This window comes from Lagenorhynchus albirostris, chromosome 15 (assembly GCF_949774975.1).
Source record: "Lagenorhynchus albirostris chromosome 15, mLagAlb1.1, whole genome shotgun sequence".
Taxonomy (NCBI): domain Eukaryota; kingdom Metazoa; phylum Chordata; class Mammalia; order Artiodactyla; family Delphinidae; genus Lagenorhynchus; species Lagenorhynchus albirostris.
Window position 1 is genome coordinate 64,507,191 of NC_083109.1, and position 19,046 is coordinate 64,526,236.

The following is a 19,046-nucleotide window of genomic DNA, read 5'->3' on the forward strand; positions in this document are numbered from 1 at the left end:
GGAATCTCACTGCATTTATGAATTGATACCTCTAAAAATCAGTCTTTGTGTATCCTCTGCCTCTCTGAGCCTCACTTTCCTCCTTTATAAAATAGGGGATAATAACAGTACCTACCTCACAAAGATTAAATGTAATAATTTGTAATACTTAGCATAGAAGCTGGCTAGTAGTAGGTGTTGAATACCTGACAGCAGATTTTGCTATGACTGTCATTGATCCAGTGCAGGTCTTTTCCTGGCTTTCCCTGCACACTCCCTCCTTTCTCTCCCGAAGTGCTCAGCCAGGTGCCCTGACACTTCGTGTGGCTGGCATTCACAAGGGCTCAAGCGTGTCCCAGTCGCTCACTTTCTCTCTGGAACACCTGCCGCTGTGCCTGTGAGGAATAAAACTCGTGCCCATGCAGCGTGTTTTGCCGGCCCACATGGGGCTGAAAGCCTGCCAAGGCCTGACTCAGGCTACGAGCACAGCCCAGGCCCAGTTTCAGCCATGGCGTAACTCCCGTCTACCCGTTGTCTCAAAGCTCTGTGATGAGGCCCCCCAGAGCATGCACACTTATTTATTTATAAATGACATATGTTTATTATATAAGTGATGTGCATCGTGTCTGTTATAAAACAGCCCTCCCCCAAACTGACTTTTTTAAAAAGTTGATACAAACTATAAAAATGGAAGAAAGTTGGAAGGCTTTCTCCCCACTCCCCATCATCTGGTGTGCTGACTGTACTTTAGAGGCAGTGGAAATGGAAATCAAACACCCTCTGCGTGAATGAACCAGGGGGAAAAGGAGGGTCGTCAGACACAGGCCGCTGGAAATACTTTTGAAAAGTGGAGGAGCCTTTGATTTGGCAAATACACCTCCTAAATGACCTGTGTTGATAATACAATATGTGATGGCTGGAGGTTTGGGTAAGCTGGTTCATGCCCCCTCTCCGGATGGAAACATGTAAAGTATTTGTGACACGCTCATTCCCAAGTGTGGTCCACGGACCAGCAGCATCGGAATCTCCTCGGAGCTCATTAAAAATGCAGAACCTCAGGCCCCACCCCAAGCCTGCTGAATCGGAATCTGCATTTTGACTAGATCCCCAGGGAGTCCTATGTACATTAATGTTATGAAGCATTGCTCTAGACGGGGGTAGGCAAAGTTTCTAAAAAATTCTATTTTTTAAAAAAATAGTTTGTATTTAAGGCGTACAACATGATGATGTGATATACATACATATAGTGAAATGATACCACAGTCAAACTAATTAACATATTATCTCCTCACAGGGTTACCTTTTGTGTGTGGTGAGTGCCCCTGAAATCTACTGCTTAGGAAATTTCCAGTGTTCAGTACAGCGTGATGAACTACAATCATTATGCTGTACCTTACATCTCCAGACTCATTCATCCCACATAGCAGTAACTTTAAATTTTTTTCTGTAAAGAGCCAGATAGTAGTGGCTTTGCAGGCCGCATGGTCTCTGTCACAACTCTGTGAAAGACTTTAGGAATGGGTCTGGCCAGGTTCCAATAAAACTTTATTTACAAAAACGAGCAGTGGGCTGGATTTGGCGCACGGGCCATAGCTTGCCACCCCTTGCTCTAGACCTCAAGTTTACTGGCTAGGAAATAGACAATTTATTCACTTAACAAATAGGATCTTTGCTGCCATTTGGAGGTTGTAGAGGTCTCTCTGTAACACAGTATGTATTTTCTGGGTTCTTAAAGACATTACTCTCCCCCCGCCCCCACCCGGGCCCATGCGTACACACACGCATACACACACTGTGCTCATGGTGGCCTGGGGGTTTGGTGAAGATCTATTTCTTTCTTCTTATCATCTGTCTGCCTATTTATCTATCTCCTTTAGTTTCTTAGCTTTTTAAAATTGTCATTTATTTACCAGTAAGTAAAACAAAGTTCCCCTCCCCTCACCACCATCATAAAAGGGACAATAGAGGCTAGTTTATTTCATGCCTTTCAATCCAGGCACATCTGTATCTATGTTCAAATTCCAGACCTGCTTCTGTGTGACCACACACTGATTATTTAATCCATCTTAGCTTCAGTTTCCTCATCCGAAAAATGGGGACAAATCAATACTTTTCCTCATACAAGTGCTTAGAACAATGCCTGACCCATAAATGCTCAATATATGTTAACTACCATTACATCACTATGGAACCTTCAAAAAAACTCAATAGGAAGGTATAAAATTGAGAAGCAAAACCACTTCCCAAAAGTTAACCCCTGCAACCTTCAGGGCAATGTCTTCCAGTCTCTTTTCTAGACATAAGTTTAAAATTTTTACTTAGTGGTGCTCATTCCTGGATTCTTTTAAATGGTATTTTTGACCATGAAAAAAGAAAAGGTATCCCACTGGCGGTGGAAGACAGGCCACCCAGAAAGGAAAGGAACTCTTCCTCTTTCCCTGCAGTGATTCCCAGCTTTCTGGGAGTAAAGTATCAGTACCCAAAACAGCTGTTCCTGGTGCCCTGGGAACCAGCACATCTGGGCAGGGCTGGGCAGAGGTCATAGCTTCTGTCAAGTCCCAGGGGTAGACTGGAGTCCTGAGGGGATCTGGAGTCCCCAGAGATGAGACAGCTCAAGATGGGCCCTGGGAAAATCGATGCAGATTTAAAACTTGACACCACAGCTTCTCCTCTACCTCCTTCCTTTGAACTCAGGTCCCCGCACCCCAGAGGGTGTGTAGGTGGCCCATGCATCTCCTTTCTCACCTCCTGGCCGAGGAGAAGGAGGATGCTAATTAAACCGGGCAGGTGGCCCACAATAAGGCACCTGGGGTCCAGGTTTCTATAGAAACCAAGTCATTTCTTCACCTTTCAACACATTTCCCTCGTCTCCTGACAAACTATCCTTGGAGACGTGGATGGCTCTGACATCCGTGCTTCTGCTGTTCTCTCCAGTCACTCAGCAAACATTGCCTGATGTGTGCCCAGTAGGAATAGCCATCAAGTGCTGTGTGTTAAGCCTTTGCAGGCATTTATCCCGGCTAACCCTCATGTCACATACAACCCTATGGGGTAAGAACGGTCATCCTATTTTCAGATGAAACAGCCCAGCAGAGCGGTCAGCCACACCAGCTCTATATGAGTTTGTTAGGGCTGCCGTAGCAAAGGACCACAAACTGGGTGGCTTAAATAACAGAGCTTCATAGCCTCATAGTTCTGGAGGCCGGAAGTCTGAAGTCCAGGTGTTGGCAGAGTTGCTTCCTTCTGAGGCTGGGAAGGAAGCAGCTCTCCTTGGCCTGGGTCTCCAGGCCTCCCTCCTTGCTTGTAGATGCCGTCTTCCCTCTGTGTGTCTGTCTCTGTGTCCTAATTTCCCCTTAATATAAGGACACCAGTCGTATTGAATTAGGGCCCATCCTGATGACCTCATTTAATCTTAATTGCCTTTAAGGAGCCTACCTCCCAATACAGTCACACGCTGAGGTACTGGGGGTTAAGGCTTCATGAAGTATGTGAGTCTGGGGGGAGATACAGTTTAGCCCATACCAGGCTCTAGAGTCAGCTGGGCCTGGGCTGGCATTCTAGCTCTAATGCTCGCTTGCCACTCAATCCCAGGAAACCTCGGCTTCCTCATTTATAAAAGAGGAATAAGAACACCTCTCACGTGGGGTGCTGCATGAGGACTAAATGAGATGCTTAGCACTTGGCACGGTGCCTAGTCAGCCCTGTGGTTATTGTAAACCCGGGGAGCAGATGCTGGGGATGCCCCACTCCCAGCCCTCGGCCACCCGAGTTCCCCCGATGCTGAGGTGGGCTGGGCCATGCAGAGGGACAGCTCACTTGCTCAGGCACATGCCCCTCATCCTCTGCCCGGGGAGTTCTCGGGGCTACCCAAGCTGGCTCAGCCCACACAGGACAGTCCTAAATTGCCAATCACTGGACGCCTCCGGGGCTGTACCCTCAGGCTCTGAGAGACGAGGCGCAGTAGTTAAATAGTCCAGCTTCCCCATAACGATCATTCTCAAGCGTATTCTACGTGGGTCCCCAGCACGACTGAGCCCCAGCTGCCCACAATGCCAGTTAAAGCAGCCTTTGCCTTTCTCCTCCCCCTGACTTATCCTTCCATTTATGCTCCCTGGGCTCACCTCCCAAATGAACCACTGGCAGCCGAGTCCTTGCCTCAACGTCGGCTTCTGAAGTGCCCAATGTAAGGTAATGAGGAAACTGAGGCCCAGAGCAGCTCCGCGGCTTGTGTGAGGGCACAGGTAGGGTGTGCTGGGCCTGGGGTTTGAACCATGGCCTCTGGCTCCAAAGCCCACGGGCCCAATCACCGTATAACCTCATCTCTGGTCCTGAATGCCTGTCCTGTTTCTGTCTTTCCTCATTCTGTTTGTTCTCTCATATTTTTATCCTCTTCTATACAACCACAGGAAGGAAGCCATTTTATAGAGAGGGAAAAGTTTCTCCTTTTGTCTCCTAACAAACATAACCTAACTCAACCTCCCAGCCTTTCCCCCTTGACCTTCATGCCATCTCCACTCCAGAGTGAGAGACACCAGTGGGACCTACGAGGGGACCCTGCAATGCCCAATGTGGCCAGAAGGGGTGAAGCCATCTCAGTCCACAGGGGGTTACCTAGGTCAAGCCCCTTTTATTGGGCATGGCCAATAGAAAGCTAAGTAGCCATGGCTCTTGCCCTGAACAAGCAAATAGTTTTATAGAAAAAAGCGTTACTTCCCTCCCCTGGAAAATGCGGATAATAACAGCTTCTTCGTCAAAAGGTTGTTGTGAGAACTGAACAAGACTGTGCAGGTATTGGGCTTAGCACACAGTAAGGCCCCAAGAGTTAAATAGAAATATAAGCTTCTGGTGGGGAGGACAGGAAGCAGCTGTCATTTCTGTCTTGGAAAATCAGGAAGTGGTAGTTTAAGCTGGGTCTTGATGATAAGTATGAGCTGGAACTTAAGCTGCTGGTATCCATGACGCTCACCAAATGGGGAGAGCCTGTCCAAGAGACAGCACGATCAACAAAGCCCTGATCACTTCATCTGAGGCCCTGGATCCAGCTATGCCTGAAGCCAGGACTTCCTTCGTTGCTTAAACTATTTTGTGTTAATGTCCTGTTGCTTGCAATGGGAGGGACCTAACATAAATCCTCGTCTTCTCTTTGCACGGGTTCTCCTGTCAGTCGTCAGATGAATATATCTTAACGTTTCGACTGTTCTTCCTTCCCAGACCACACACTCATCTTACCAACAATGTCCAGCGTGACCGGTTGTCTGGTTATACCCGCTGTGGCCCTCGAGCCTTCCAGCTGAGGCCGTAGGTCTCATGGGACAGAGACAAGCCATCCCTGTGTCTGGTCTCAATTTTGCAGCCACAAAATCTGTGAGCATAATAAATACCAGTGCTCTGCGCCGCTGGGATGACGTGTTACACAGTGGTAGGAACTGAAACACCCTCCTACCCTCCATGCCCATGTTCACGAAGAAAAAGATAACTCAAATGCGTGGCACAAATAGATAATCTTTAATGTCAATAAATAGCTCCCCATTATACCAGACAATAGGCTGTGGGAAAAGATACAGAAGCATCCAACAGAGAGAGAGATCTATTCTAACTACACTAATTTCTTAGCACGAGAGAGATGACTTTGGTTCACACACAAACACAGAGCGATCCTCAGGGTGTGACGAGGAGGGGTATCGTCTTGGATGGGGGCGTGCAGCAGCCGTGGTGGCCATCTTATTCCCTGTAACTGTCCTTTGCCGGTCTTCTGTGAGTCGCAGTCGCCATGATTCGGTCAAAAAACGTTACTTCTGCTCTATCGTATTTTATTTACTTGACTTACACACACGCTACTGTTACTGAAGGTGGGGTCTTCACAGACAGGAGGGCGCTGGGTGAAACTTCACTGACGGGCGAGGCAGAGAGAAGGGAGTACTCAGGACTGAGGTCCCGGCCCAGCACCTTGCTCACTAAGGGGACACACAGGCACACACACGTGCTCACCTGAGGGCACATCCACATACATACCCGCAGGGAGTCCCCAGAAGAAAAGCTACCACAAGGACGAGTTCAATGAAGCCAGGAGCGCCTTCTTACACTGGAATATTTTTTGTTGCCGTTTGTTTGTTTCTCCAAATAGTCTAATCTATTTATCACATCCACTAAAGAGAAGACAGAGTACTTAACACTTTTGGGGAAAGGTACCAGGTTTGAAGAACCCCTAGGAACAGCAGCCCATTCAGAAGTCACCCAGTGGGTGTGCATGTTGGGCATATGGGGGTCAGGCCTCCCAACACTGGCCAAACTCTTGCAAAATTCTGTCTCAATGGAGGCTGGCACCTTTGGGGAGGCCCTTTCTCTGGCCTGAGGTTGAAAGTGCATTTTGGGGCAGGGGGATCCACGAGAGCAAGCACTGCCCGTAAGTCTCAGAGCAGAGCCCACTCAGCTCGTGACCTATGCATGGGAATTCTGGCAAGTTCGCAGGCCTCGCTCCTTGAGGGCGGCCAGTTTGTGATCAAGAGTCAGCTTCCTTTCAGTTCTGAGAGGAGCTGTGTGTGTGGTGAGGAGGGTGTGTGCAGATGTGGATGTCATAGTATACATATATGGCATATTTTTTGTCCTAAGTTTTCTTCCTTTTTTCACAAATGAAAGCTGCCTTCCCCGCAGCCCTCAGGTCACCTCCAGCGAGGCAGGGGACACACGGTCACACTCAGCCCGGGACCGCAGGCTGTGCCACTGCTCCACGGCCGTGCGGTGGGCACTGAGCATCCGCCGCCAGTGGTTGGATTCTGAGGGGCCCGAAGAGTACTGGCCAATGACGATCCTCCCGATGAAGTCGTTGCTGCTCTTCATGTTGTGGCCGAACACTAGCCAGAGGGGCGAGAGGAGGAGGGGGCGGGACGGGAGGCAGGAGCAAGACAGAGGCGTTAGTCTCCATACTCCTCGACTGCAGAGGCGAGGTCCTTGTTCTCAGGACACTTTTAACCATGAGAATTCCCTGATTCCCTCATCATCCTCCCACGAGGCCCTTGGCTGCACATTTAAGCTTCTGACTCATAGACTCACCACACCGTCCTCAGGGCACTACAGCCGGACAGTCCTGGTGGAACTGCCAGCCACCACTGGAGTCCAGCTGAGCACTTAAACCAGGCTTCTCAAGCCCGGCACTGTTGACACTGGGGCCTGGATAATTCTTTGTGGGGCATCCTGTGCACTGTAGGATGTCCAGCAGCACCTCAGGCTTCTACCCACCAGATCCCAGTAGCACCCACCGCCCCCAGCCGTCACAACCCCTGAGTCTCCAAACATGGCCTGGTATCCCCAGGGGGTCAATTCATCCCAGATAAGAACCACTGGGCCATGGGGCCAGACATCCTAGGTGAATCCTGGCTCTGTCATTCTACAGCTCCGAGACCCTGAGACAAGCAAAGGAGCCCCTCTGGCACTCAGTTTCCTCCTCGGTTACACAGGAATCTTAACAGTACTTTGAGAGCTTTCAGTGAGATAATGCACACTGTGCCTGGCACTCAGTAAGTGCTCAATAAACACGACACTGCTCTTTCGATCCTCAATTTCTACCTCTTGACCTTTTACAAAAGGGACTTAGGCAACAGAGGCAAGTTTCCTGAGAGAAAGGGCTCCAGCAATTTCTCCTCCCCTTGTTGCACTGCATGTCTCTTTGGAAGGCTGCTAATTCCCATGCAAGCTTAATTTGTGTCTTTCAAGCCTAATGAGATAGTTAGCTTGATTTATCTTTCCAGCCGAGTTCTGCCTAATTCCTTATCTGCATGTGGGTAGTCCAGGCATGCCATCTCACTAACGGGGAAGCAGGCTGTGTGTTACAAATGAAAGACTACAGAAAGGGGACCATCACAAATTCACCCAGCGTGAGCAGAGCACAGGCAGGCTGGATCCCAGGAGGGATGCCCATTATCAAACCAACCAGCTAAAATATGCAGCCCAAAACAGAGCTTGAATGCTAACAAATCTGTTTCCCCCTGTGGGGCTCACATCAAGAATTCCAAACGGGGGCTTCCCTGGTGGCGCAGTGGTTGAGAGTCCGCCTGCCGATGCAGGGGACGCGGGTTCGTGCCCCGGTCCGGGAAGATCCCACATGCCGCGGAGCGGCTGGGCCCGTGAGCCATGGCCACTGAGCTTGTGTGTCTGGAGCCTGTGCTCCGCAACGGGAGGAAAAAAAAAAAAAAAAAAAAGAATTCCAAACGTAAAAATATGGGGAAAAAAAGAAAAGTGGAAAAACAAAAACAAAAATCCCATCCATTGTCTTTAAACCCAAAAAAGACGTAGAGTGAACCAGGCTACGTGAAACGCTGTGCCATCTCCATCAAGAGTGTCCCGTACCTGTCAGCTCCATGAACAAAAATTGGACCATGTATATTTTTTGTACATTTGGTAAAGTGTTCACTATGCATAGGTAGACCTTATTTATATGAAAACCCCTTACGGAAGAGAAAAATTAGGAAAAGAATCTTTGCTTAATAAAGGAAATTGCTGAGAAGCTCTCTGATGCATCTTAAAAAAAAAAAAATCTTTTTTGAATAGGTAACATTCAGGACTCTTGAACTACACCTAGTGGGCAATGTAAGGTTTAATTTTCACCAAATGAAAACAAGTCACCAGAGTCCCCTTCCCCGTGGGCCTCAAATCTAAAGTAAGACATTAGGAGACCATTTCAGGCCCCATTTGGTTTTCTTTCCTGGGGGCAAAATGTTCCGTCTTCCTCTGCCTCTCCAAAGCTCAAGAATGAAAATGCACAAACATCCTAGTCAATAGGTGTAGGTTTTGCTTCCTTGGCAAGTGGTCCTAAGAAAGGAAATCTCAAAGGTTCTCAGGCACTGTTGGTGAAAGAGGAAGCACGTTCAACTTTTGGGGGAGGTTCACAGTATCTGCTCAGAATAAGAATGTCATTACTCCAGATCCAGCAATTCTACTTCTAGGGATCTGTCCCATAGAATTATCTGCACAAATGGACAAAGATAAACACCCAAGAATTATCCACTGTAGCAGGGGTTGGCAAATTAGAGCCCTCAAGCTAAATCTGGTCTGTACCGGTTTTTTGTAAATAAAGTTTTACTGGAACCCAGTCAAACCCATTTATTTACATAATGCCCGCAGCTGCTTTTGTGCTACAGCAGCAGAGTTGAGTAGCTGCAGCAGAGACTGTGTGGCCCGCAAAGCTGAAAATCTTTGCTAGCTGGCCCTTTACAAAGAAGTTCACCAACCCCTGCTCTAGAACATCATTTGTGAGAATGAAGAATGGAAATAACAAAAACACTTCACGACGAAGTGTGGCTGAGGCTTGCTGGTACCCTGCCTGCCCCCTCAGCCCACCCCAGAGGCTACCCATAGCTTCTGTTGCTGGCATCGTACCATGAGCGCCCGGGCTCTCTGCGGGGGACGTGCCAGTGTATGCCGACGATGTGACTTTCGGTGGGGCCTTGGACCACTCAGTAGAAACTTGACCTCTGAAAAGGCTGGGGACTAGCGTCAATCCAAATCCTAGACACCAAGGCCTCAGTGCTCTTCCCTGGTTGGTGATCCTCCGAGCACGCTGCCACACATCATTACTGGGAGAATTACGTGCTGTCCATACACAACTGGAAACTCACGGCCGGTCTCTCCTGGACTCTGCCTTCTGCTGATTTGGGTCTGTATCCTTTCACTTCAATAAACCATAACCAGGAGTATAACAGCTTTTCTGAGTTCTGTGAGCCCTTCTAGAGAATCACTGAACCTGACGGTGGTCCTGGGGCCCTCCCGAGCTGCAGGTACCCACGCATCAATCGTCCTCGACTGGGGGCTTCCCTGGTGGCGCAGTGGTTAAGAATCCGCCTGCCAATGCAGGGGACACGGGTTCAAGCCCTGGTCCGGGAAGATCCCACGTGCCGCGGAGTAACTAAGTCCGTGCGCCACAACTGCTGAGCCTGCGCTCTAGAGCCCGCGAGCCACAACTACTGAGCCCGTGTGCCACAACTCCTGAAGCCCGCGTGCCTAGAGCCTGTGCTCCGCAACAAGAGAAGTCACAACAATGAGACGCCCACACACCACAATGAAGAGTAGCCCCCGCTCGCCACAGCTAGAGAAAGCCCGTGCACATCAACAAAGACCCAACACAGCCAAAAATAAATAAATAAGTAAATTAATTAAATAAATTAAGAAAAAAATCGTCCTTGATTGGCCTGCCTCCCTTCCTGGTCTCACTTCCCCAGCCTCTTGTTGGTGTTTCCTGGGATCACCTTCCTAGTAGCCTGCTTGCACCCACGTCCTTGTCTTAGGACCAGATTTGGGAGCACCCAAACTAAGACTGGAGAGGACTAATTATGAGTTTTCTTCTATTGCGGTACGCGGGCCTCTCACTGTTGTGGCCTCTCCCGTTGCGGAGCACAGGCTCCGGACGCGCAGGCTCAGCGGCCATGGCTCACGGGCCCAGCCGCTCTGCGGCATGTGGGATCCTCCCGGACCGGGGCACGAACCCGTGTCCCCTGCATCGGCAGGCGGACTCTCAACCACTGCGCCACCAGGGAAGCCCAAGAGGACTAATTAAATAATTTCTGATGTGACAACACCATGGAAACCAGAACCATGGTAAAAAATGAGACAGACCTATATATACAAGATGGAAACATCTCCAAGACATATTGCTAGGAGACAAAATCAAGTTGCAAAACAGTATATGTAAACACAATCTCTTTTTGCTTAAGAAAATGTTAACATATAGAATAGAAAATAGTATCTGGAAGAATATTCACAAAATTGTTAAGAGTAGCTCTCTCTAGAGAGAGGAAACAGAGAACTTGACACTTTTTCTAATTATTATATAAGTATGTACAGTTTGAACTTCTTACTAGAATATATTATTTTGGAAAGAAAACAAAGGAAAAAATAAGTTCATATTAGAGAATCAACATCGAAATTACCAGAAGAGGCAGAAGGATGAATGGAAATCTGATAGCCTACGTTCCTTATCCCAAGGTGCAAAGTAACTTGGCTTGGTAAATCACTCAGCACTTGAAAGGTGGTCGCTCCTCAGTGATTCAGCCCTTCTGATGGGAAGCAGTTGCTGCTATGGCCATCTGACCTAATTGGCAGGCTTTGGGACTCGCAAATCACTGGGTAAAGTTATGGCAATCTTAACAGTCTTTTAAAAAACATACATTTAAAATGCAAATTATAACAAGCTGAATAAAACTAATGACTTCTATCATAAAATTTGCCTGGGAGAGTATCAAGATTTGCCATCACTGTAAATGCTAGGGAGTGTGAGAATAGGGAATTAAGACTGGATATTTATTGAATCCAGAAAGCGGCTCAGAGACAGGAGACCAGATACCCCTGACCACTCCACTTTGTAGATAGGGAAGCCAAGTCACTGAGTAAGCGGGTGAGACACTCGCAGTATTTGCAGCAAAAAACCTGTAAAGGAAGCAAATTCCTCATAACTAGATCCCTACATTTCTCCTCTTTAGAAACAATAACGTCTAGGAATTTTGTTGTGAGGCACCCCAAATATCCCCACTGGCTGTTATGGGGGACTCGTCTTACTGCAGTCAACAGTATACACCTGCAAAATGTACAGGCTCTAATTTACCCTCATTATCTGGAGGGAACTTCAAAACAACCTTTACAAACCAGAGAGTGACGAAAAGGCATAGATGTCAGCAAGGACCTACGGTATAGCACAGGGAACTGTGCTCAATATCTTGTAATAACCCATAATGGAAAAGAATCTGAAAAAGAATGTATGTGTGTGTGTGTGTGTGTGTGTGTGTGTGTGTGTGTATGTATAACTGAATCACGTGGCTGTACACTTGAAACTAATACAACATTGTAAATTAACTATACTTCAATTAAAAAAAAAAGGCATAGATGTCACAAAGTCCATGCACAAAACCTGTGAAGAGGGCGCCTCGCATTTCCTCTTAGACCCTATTTACTCTTCATGGCTTTAGACATAATTCAAATAAGCTTGGTCATGTGGTTTCCCCATCTGGAGTAATTTAAATTAATCTGGTAGATTGTGACTACCAGACAGATACCAGAACTTAAAAAAGTACAACAGAACCAGGGCTATTTGGTGAAGGGGCAAACAACCCTTTTCTCCTTCATAGAGCCCGGGGAAATTCACTGTGTGATCATTTATTTTTATAATTAAGATTCTGAATCGGTAAGAAAGCTCAACGTCCTGGTTAATGGGTCAAAGGAAGTACAAACAGTTTTCTATCAAACAGTTAAAACTTTAAAGCCTTTTTAAAAAAATAATAAATTTATTTATTTATTTTTGGCTGCGTTGGGTCTTCGTTGCTGTCCGCTGGCTTTCTCTAGTTGTGACGAGCGGGGGCTACTCTTCGTTGCGGTGTGCGAGCTTCTTATTGTCGTGGCTTCTCCTGTTGCGGAGCACAGGCTCTAGGTACACAGGCTTCAGTAGTTGTGGCACACGGGCTCTAGAGCGCAGGTTCAGTAGTTGCGGCGCACGGAATTAGTTGCTCCGCAGCATGTGGGATCTTCCTGGACCAGGGCTCAAATCTGCGTCCCCTGCATTGGCAGGTGGATTCTTAACCACTGTGTCATCAGGGAAGTCCATAAAGCCTTTTTTAAAGTTTAAGGGGAACGCGCTTGGCGAGTAGAAAATTTACTCACACAAAACCCCTTTAGTGCCCCTCCCCCAGTGATCAGAGTACAGCACCAGGCGTGCCAGGAACGTGCTCTGTGCCCTGTCACACTGTTCTCTCTCTAACCTCGACAAACTTCATGCACCCTGATGGCTACAGTCTCCAAGGATCACCCTCCGTGTGGGCCAGTGAGTCACTGAAGTCCAGTTCTATCCTCAGACGGGGCGTGGACACACCTGACATACTCTACTTTCTGAAATTTATCTCTAAAGAATTACCAACATATTGAAACCATGTACAAGCCCCTGCCTCCTTGTCATGTTGCAGCAAAAATAGAAATGAGGTTTTTTTCTTTTCTGACAAACAAGGAAAATAAAGGAACAATGGGTAGGCTAGGGAAACAACATAAACTGGCCCGAAAGAGTTAAGCAATCCTAGTTTTACTCTAACTGTTACTTGTCCTTCACAAAGCTAACTCCTTAAACACTCTCTGACTCATGTGAATTACATCCTGCACCTAGTCTTTACATCCCCTACACTCCCTTGTAACAATTTACCCCTTGTAGCATTCTTCATTTCAGAAAGGTCACCAGCTATAACCCACAGATGAACAGACCTAATTACTGGGCTGCCTGATGCCAGCTGTGACTGTTTTAACTTTTTGCAAAAAAAAAAAAAAGAATATAAGGCTGTCACTGCTTTGATCCTTATCATCTATCCCAGACCTCAGACTACAAGACCTCTCCTGGGACTCCACTGGTGGCACAGTGGTTAAGATTCCGTGCTCCCAATGCAGGGGGCCCAGGGTTCGATCCCTGGTCAGGGAACTAGATCCCACATGCATGCCACAACTGAGAGTTCCCATGCCACAACTAGGGAGCCTGCCTGCCGCAACTAAGACCCAGAGCAACCAAATAAATAAAATGTCGAAGAGAAATGCACACTTCGATATACATCCCAAGGAGGGGAAAGAGAAAAGACCTCTCCTAATTCCCTGAAGAGGGGGGCACAGTTCTTGAGGCGCTAGCCTGCTGTGTTCCCTTTCTGTCCAGCAAAGAATAAAGCTCTTTCTCCTCCAAAACTCTGTCTCCATATCTTATTTCAGCATCCGTGTAAAAAGAGCCCATATTTTGACATCAATATCTGTCTGCTTCTGTGGTGACGATTGCCATGGCAATTCAGGTTAGGGAAACACAACTGGCAAAACAAAAGCATGATGAGAGGCGCCGATGGGCTCAAGGCTTTGAAGGAACACAGAGAGCACCGCTGCTTTATGAAGCACCTACCATGTGTATGGCCCAGGGCTAGGCATATCACATGGATTAACTCACTTAGTCTTCATATCAACCCACTAGAATGGGGTTTCTCATCCTCAGCACTGCTGACATTTGGGGCCAGATTGTTCCGTGTTATGGGGGCTGATCTGAGCACTGCAGGATGTCCAGCAGCACCCCTGGCCTCTGCCCACGGGATGCCATTAGCAGTCCTCTCCCCAGCTGTGACAACCCAAAGTATCTCCAGACATTGCCAAACATAATCCACCCCCTCCCCTTCCGCTGAGAACCACTGCTCTAAGGCAGCTGCTGTCACTGGCCCATTTTACAGCTGGGGAGCCCGAGGCCCAGAGGTGCGGGGAGATCCCTGCTCCAGTCAACATCCACGTGCCCTGAGTGAGTCAGGGGCAAGTTGAGGCTTTCACGTGTTGATATGTGCTGGAAAAATGATTTTGTTCTTTCCCACAAGAGCTAAACTCCTTTGGTTGCTAATTTAGTTTGCCAAGGCAGACGGTTCTGGAAGGGAAGCTGGACGACTTAGAGTGTGGGTGTGATAAACACTGCAAATGAAAAGGAAAGAAAATCTTGATCGTTACCAGAGGGAGCAGACTTGGCAGCTGCCCAGTTTGCAGGTTCGGTTCACAAGGTGATGCCCCCACCTGCACAGAGACCCCCACCTCGTGGAACCCCACCTCGTCGCTGTCCCCTGCAGTCCACCTCTTGGGTGCTGGATTGAGCATGCTCCCGCACTTCTGAAAAAGCTGCACTAAGCTACCAAAACCCATCCTAGCTGTTTCCCAGTCCTCTTGAACTCGTCACTCTGGAGGGATCCCCGCACTTCAGCAGGCTGTTCGCACTTCAGCAGGCTGTTCGGGAGTGATCTCAGCCCTTGGAGGAGCCCAAAGCAGTCTACACGCCCCTGCTTCCTCCCCTTCCCCCTCCCCACAGGCCACTCCACAAACGCACCCATTCTCTTTTCAACTTTTGCAAAACTTCCTCAAATTACAGTTGGTCCCCTGCATCCGCAGACACGGAGGCCATTTCATATAAGGGACGTGAGCGTCCACGGAGTCTGGGATCCAAGGTGGGTCTGGAACCAACTGCCCGCAAGTACCTCTTTTTTCTTCTCTCTGGAACCTAGAAGCTGTTTCAGGTTTTTCTTTAAAACCAGGGAGATCATATCACTTCCCTGGGCCTCGGTTTCCCCATTTACACAATGAGTGGGTTTATGTAGGATTTAAGGTCCCTTTCAGCTCTGAGATTTCTTCAGTTCCAGTTTCATCCATGATTTAAGGGTGACGTTTTTCATGCTTTCTTGGCTCATTCTGTGATTCACAGCAGCTGCATGGACGGAATTGTTTCTCCATGTCTTTCCTTCTAATAGTCATCGTGACAATTTAGATAGCAGTATTACAATAATTTAAAATCAGCAATGCCGAATCCTGACATCTTTTTACTAGGCACTGAGCAAAGTACTTTATATACATTTTTGACTTAATCAACACCACCATCCTATAGGGAAGGTGCTATCTATACACCCATTTTGCAGATGGGGAATTAGAGGCTCAGAGGGCTTAGGAGGTTGAGTGTCCAAGGTCACACAGCCAGCATGGGCATAGACGGAATTGAAATTCAAAGCTCAGCATCATTTCTCCTCCTTCTGTCTCAGAAAGAAGAGACTTCTCACCCATTCCCCCCTTCCACTGACCCTGACACAAGACAAAGACAAGATTAGGAACAGAAATATACACAACAGGTCCTCAAGTCAGCATGTCAAGGAGAATGGCCCTAAAACCCCCTCACGACAGTGCCGGGTTGGAGACCTTCACACCATCTCTCTGGGGTCCAGCAAGGTCAGGTTAGCCTCCAACATCTGAATGGATGGCTGCTTCTTCAGGGGTGCAGCAGACAAGGAGGTTGTCTTATGTTTAGGGACTATTGATATGAAAAGTATAATAATAGCAGCTAACATTTATATAGAGCTTATCATGTGCCAACCCTGTTCCATGGACTTTGGATACACTAAATTATTTAGTCCACACAACTCTATTTACAAAGAGAGTACTATTATTATTATCTCCTTGGGCCTAGAGGTCACACAGTGGCATCATGGTCTACCTCCCTGAAGATGGACCTGGAGAAAACCCTAAGCAGGCTTCGGTCATTTGGGTGAAAAATTCTGGGATCCCAGTACTCAGAGGTGATCTGGAAAGGAAGATGTGGGCTCCAGGTGGGCACATCTCCTTGTCTCCCTGGACTCCTTGCCTTTAGACCCCCTCACCCCATTTAAAGTACAAGGCCCAGGAAGACCTAAATAGACATCTCTCCAAAGAAGACATACAGACGGCCAAGAGCACATGAAAAGATGCTCAACATTGCTAATTATTAGAGAAATGCAAATCAAAACTACAATGAGGTATTACCTCACACCAGTTAGAATGGGCATCATCAGAAAATCTACAAACAACAAATGCTGGACAGGGTGTGGAGTAAAGGGAACCCTCTTGCACTGTTGGTAGGAATGTAAATTGATACAGCTACTATGGAGAACAGTATGGAGGTTCCTTAAAAAACTAAAAATAGAATTACCATATGACCCAGCAATCCCACTACTGGGCATATACCCACAGAAAATCATAATTCAAAAAGACACATGCACCCCAACGTCCATTGCAGCACTCTTTACAATAGCCAGGTCATGGAAGCAACCTAAATGCCCATGGACAGATGAACTCATAAAGAAGATGTGGCACATATATACAATGGGATATTACTCAGCCATAAAAAGGAATGAAATTGGGTCATTTGTAGAGACATGGATGGACGTAGAGACTGTCATACAGAGTGAAATAAGTCAGAAAGAGAAAAAGAAATATCGTATATTAATGCATATATGTGGAACCTAGAAGAATGGTACAGATGAACTGGTTTGCAGGTCAGAAATAGAGACACAGATGTAGAGAACAAACGTATGGACACCAAGCGGGGAAAGGGGGTGGTGGGGGTGGGATGAATTGGGAGATTGGGGCTGACATATATACACTAATATGTATAAAATAGATAATTAATTAACAAAAAAGACCTCTTTAAGTAATAGAAGACATGAAGAGATGAAAAATAAATAAATAAAATAAAAAATTAAAGTACAAGGCCCAGGGTAGAGGCCCCTCTTGCCCAGGTCTGCAGGCAATGATGGCTTAAAGCGTTGGGTTCCTTTAATCCAGTGGTTCTCAGCTGGGGCCAATTCTGCCCTCAAACTTGGCAATGTCAGGAGACATCTGGATTGTCACACTGGGGATGGGGGGTTACTACTGGCATCTAGTGAGTAGAGGCCAGGGATGTTCCTAACCATCTTACACTGCACAGGACAGCGCCACGACAAAGAATTATCTGACCCCAAATGTCCACAAGTGCCAAGGTTAAAAATCCTGCCTTAAGGGAAAGGCATGCGTTTGGGGGTTTCCCTTCATTAACACCCAATCCATTGTCACCAAAGGGAAGTCCCTGTGACCCAAGTGGCTACAAAGATCTGCAGGGAAAAAGAGCTGGGAGGGGAGAGGGAGGGAGAGAAGTCACCTGTCTGAGATAAAGAGGGTTTGGGAGCTCAACAGAGAAGAAATTCCAGAGCAAATTCAGGGCGAGAGGAAACCGGGGAGTGGGGGGAGGGCCTGCTGAGAATGTCACTGTGGCTTACGAATCAGATCTTCCTTCTTGCCCAAGAGAAGGAACTCAAGATTGCAATGTTTTAAAATTCCTTCGGACCACGGCCGGACTACTTCTTTGTGTCTGTGTGGAAACTGAGCCACGTGGAGCCTGCGTTTACAGGGATGACATATGGGTTGAAGCATCATGTTCAGATCTGTGTGTGGATCACACTGTCTAGGAGGAAGCATTTAGAAGTGTGACTGTAATGCAACGTGCTTGCTTTTACAAGAACAACTGAAACTCACACGTCTGAATGAGGAGCATCTTTGTAATATTTGTTTAAGAGATGCTGGCATTGCTTTGGGAGAGAATGTTCACTGCAAACTGTCTTCCGAGCTAGTTATACGACACCCACTGGAGCTTTAGAAGATGCCCCTCGTTTTCTAAAATAACTGAGAAAATAAAGGAGAGAGACCACGAACGTGAGAATCACTTGGAAGACTTTTAAAAGTATCAGTGCCGCGGTCTCACCCCAAGAGATCCTGCTGATTGGTTTAGGGGTGGGGGACTGGATGTCCGTGTTTTTCAACTGTTCCCCAGGTGAGTCTCATGTGTGGTCAGGTTAGACACACTGTATTAGAAGCAGATCAAAATATCCACTGGACTGGTGGCTTAGCTGGGGAAAAACCCCACACATTTGGTGTCAGAAATGTTGAGTAGAGAAAAACAGTTTTTTCTTTTCACTGTGTTCCAATAAAACGTTATTTATAAAAACAGGGAGTGGGCCAGATTTAGCCCATGGGCTGTGATCTGCCAATCCCTGATCTATCTAGGGCAGCGACCTTCAAAGTATAGACCCCAGAACACCAGCTCCAGCATCACCTAGAGCCTGTTAGGAATACAAGTTCTCAGGCGCCATCAGGGATCTACTGAATCTACTGGAGATCTACTTGTCCTATATAATTTTTCCTTATTCCCCAACACAGTCTCTTTCTTAACCATCAATGCGGGTCAGTGCAGCAACTGTCTTGAATCCTAGCTCAAGACGAGGTGTCAAATCCTAGTGATAGATGGAGGCCCAGCTGGGATCCAGCCAGAGTGACAGTGGTAGAGCTGGGGTTGAACTCAGGTCCTGATAACCTCCTGGGTCCCTACTCTTAACCTCTCTTGGCATTTGCAGTATTCTAAATCATGCTTTGAAAGAAATGATGTTCATTTGGATGGGCACATTCTAGTATGTTTAAATATCACCCTACTTTTAGAATAGATACATAAATTGTTGTATAGTTACACACTGAAATACTATATTAAAAATGTGACGAAAGGGGACTTCCCTGGTGGTCCTGTGGTGAAGACTTTGCCTTCCAATGCAGGGGGTGTGGGTCTGATCCCTGGTCGGGGAGCTAAGATCCCACATGTCTCACGGCCAAAAAACCAAAACATAAAAAACAGAAGCAATACTGTAACAAATTCAATAAAGACTTTTAAAAAAACGTGATGAAAAACCACAAGTACACATAATTATATGAATAAATTT

The 19,046-nt window shown here is 47.1% G+C and overlaps 1 protein-coding gene across 2 annotated transcripts in view; it reads right to left on the bottom strand.

Annotated features, from left to right (window-relative positions):
* Nucleotides 1-5,472: 5,472 nt before the first annotated feature.
* The window catches only part of SYT17 (synaptotagmin 17), a 114,090-nt gene continuing 100,516 nt past the window's right edge, over nucleotides 5,473-19,046 (bottom strand). For both annotated transcript variants that reach the window (XM_060122916.1, XM_060122915.1), the window contains one exon: nucleotides 5,473-6,830. In XM_060122916.1, the coding sequence (XP_059978899.1) occupies nucleotides 6,634-6,830 (197 nt within the window). In that variant the 3' untranslated portion in view covers nucleotides 5,473-6,633. The remainder of the gene's footprint in view (nucleotides 6,831-19,046) is intronic.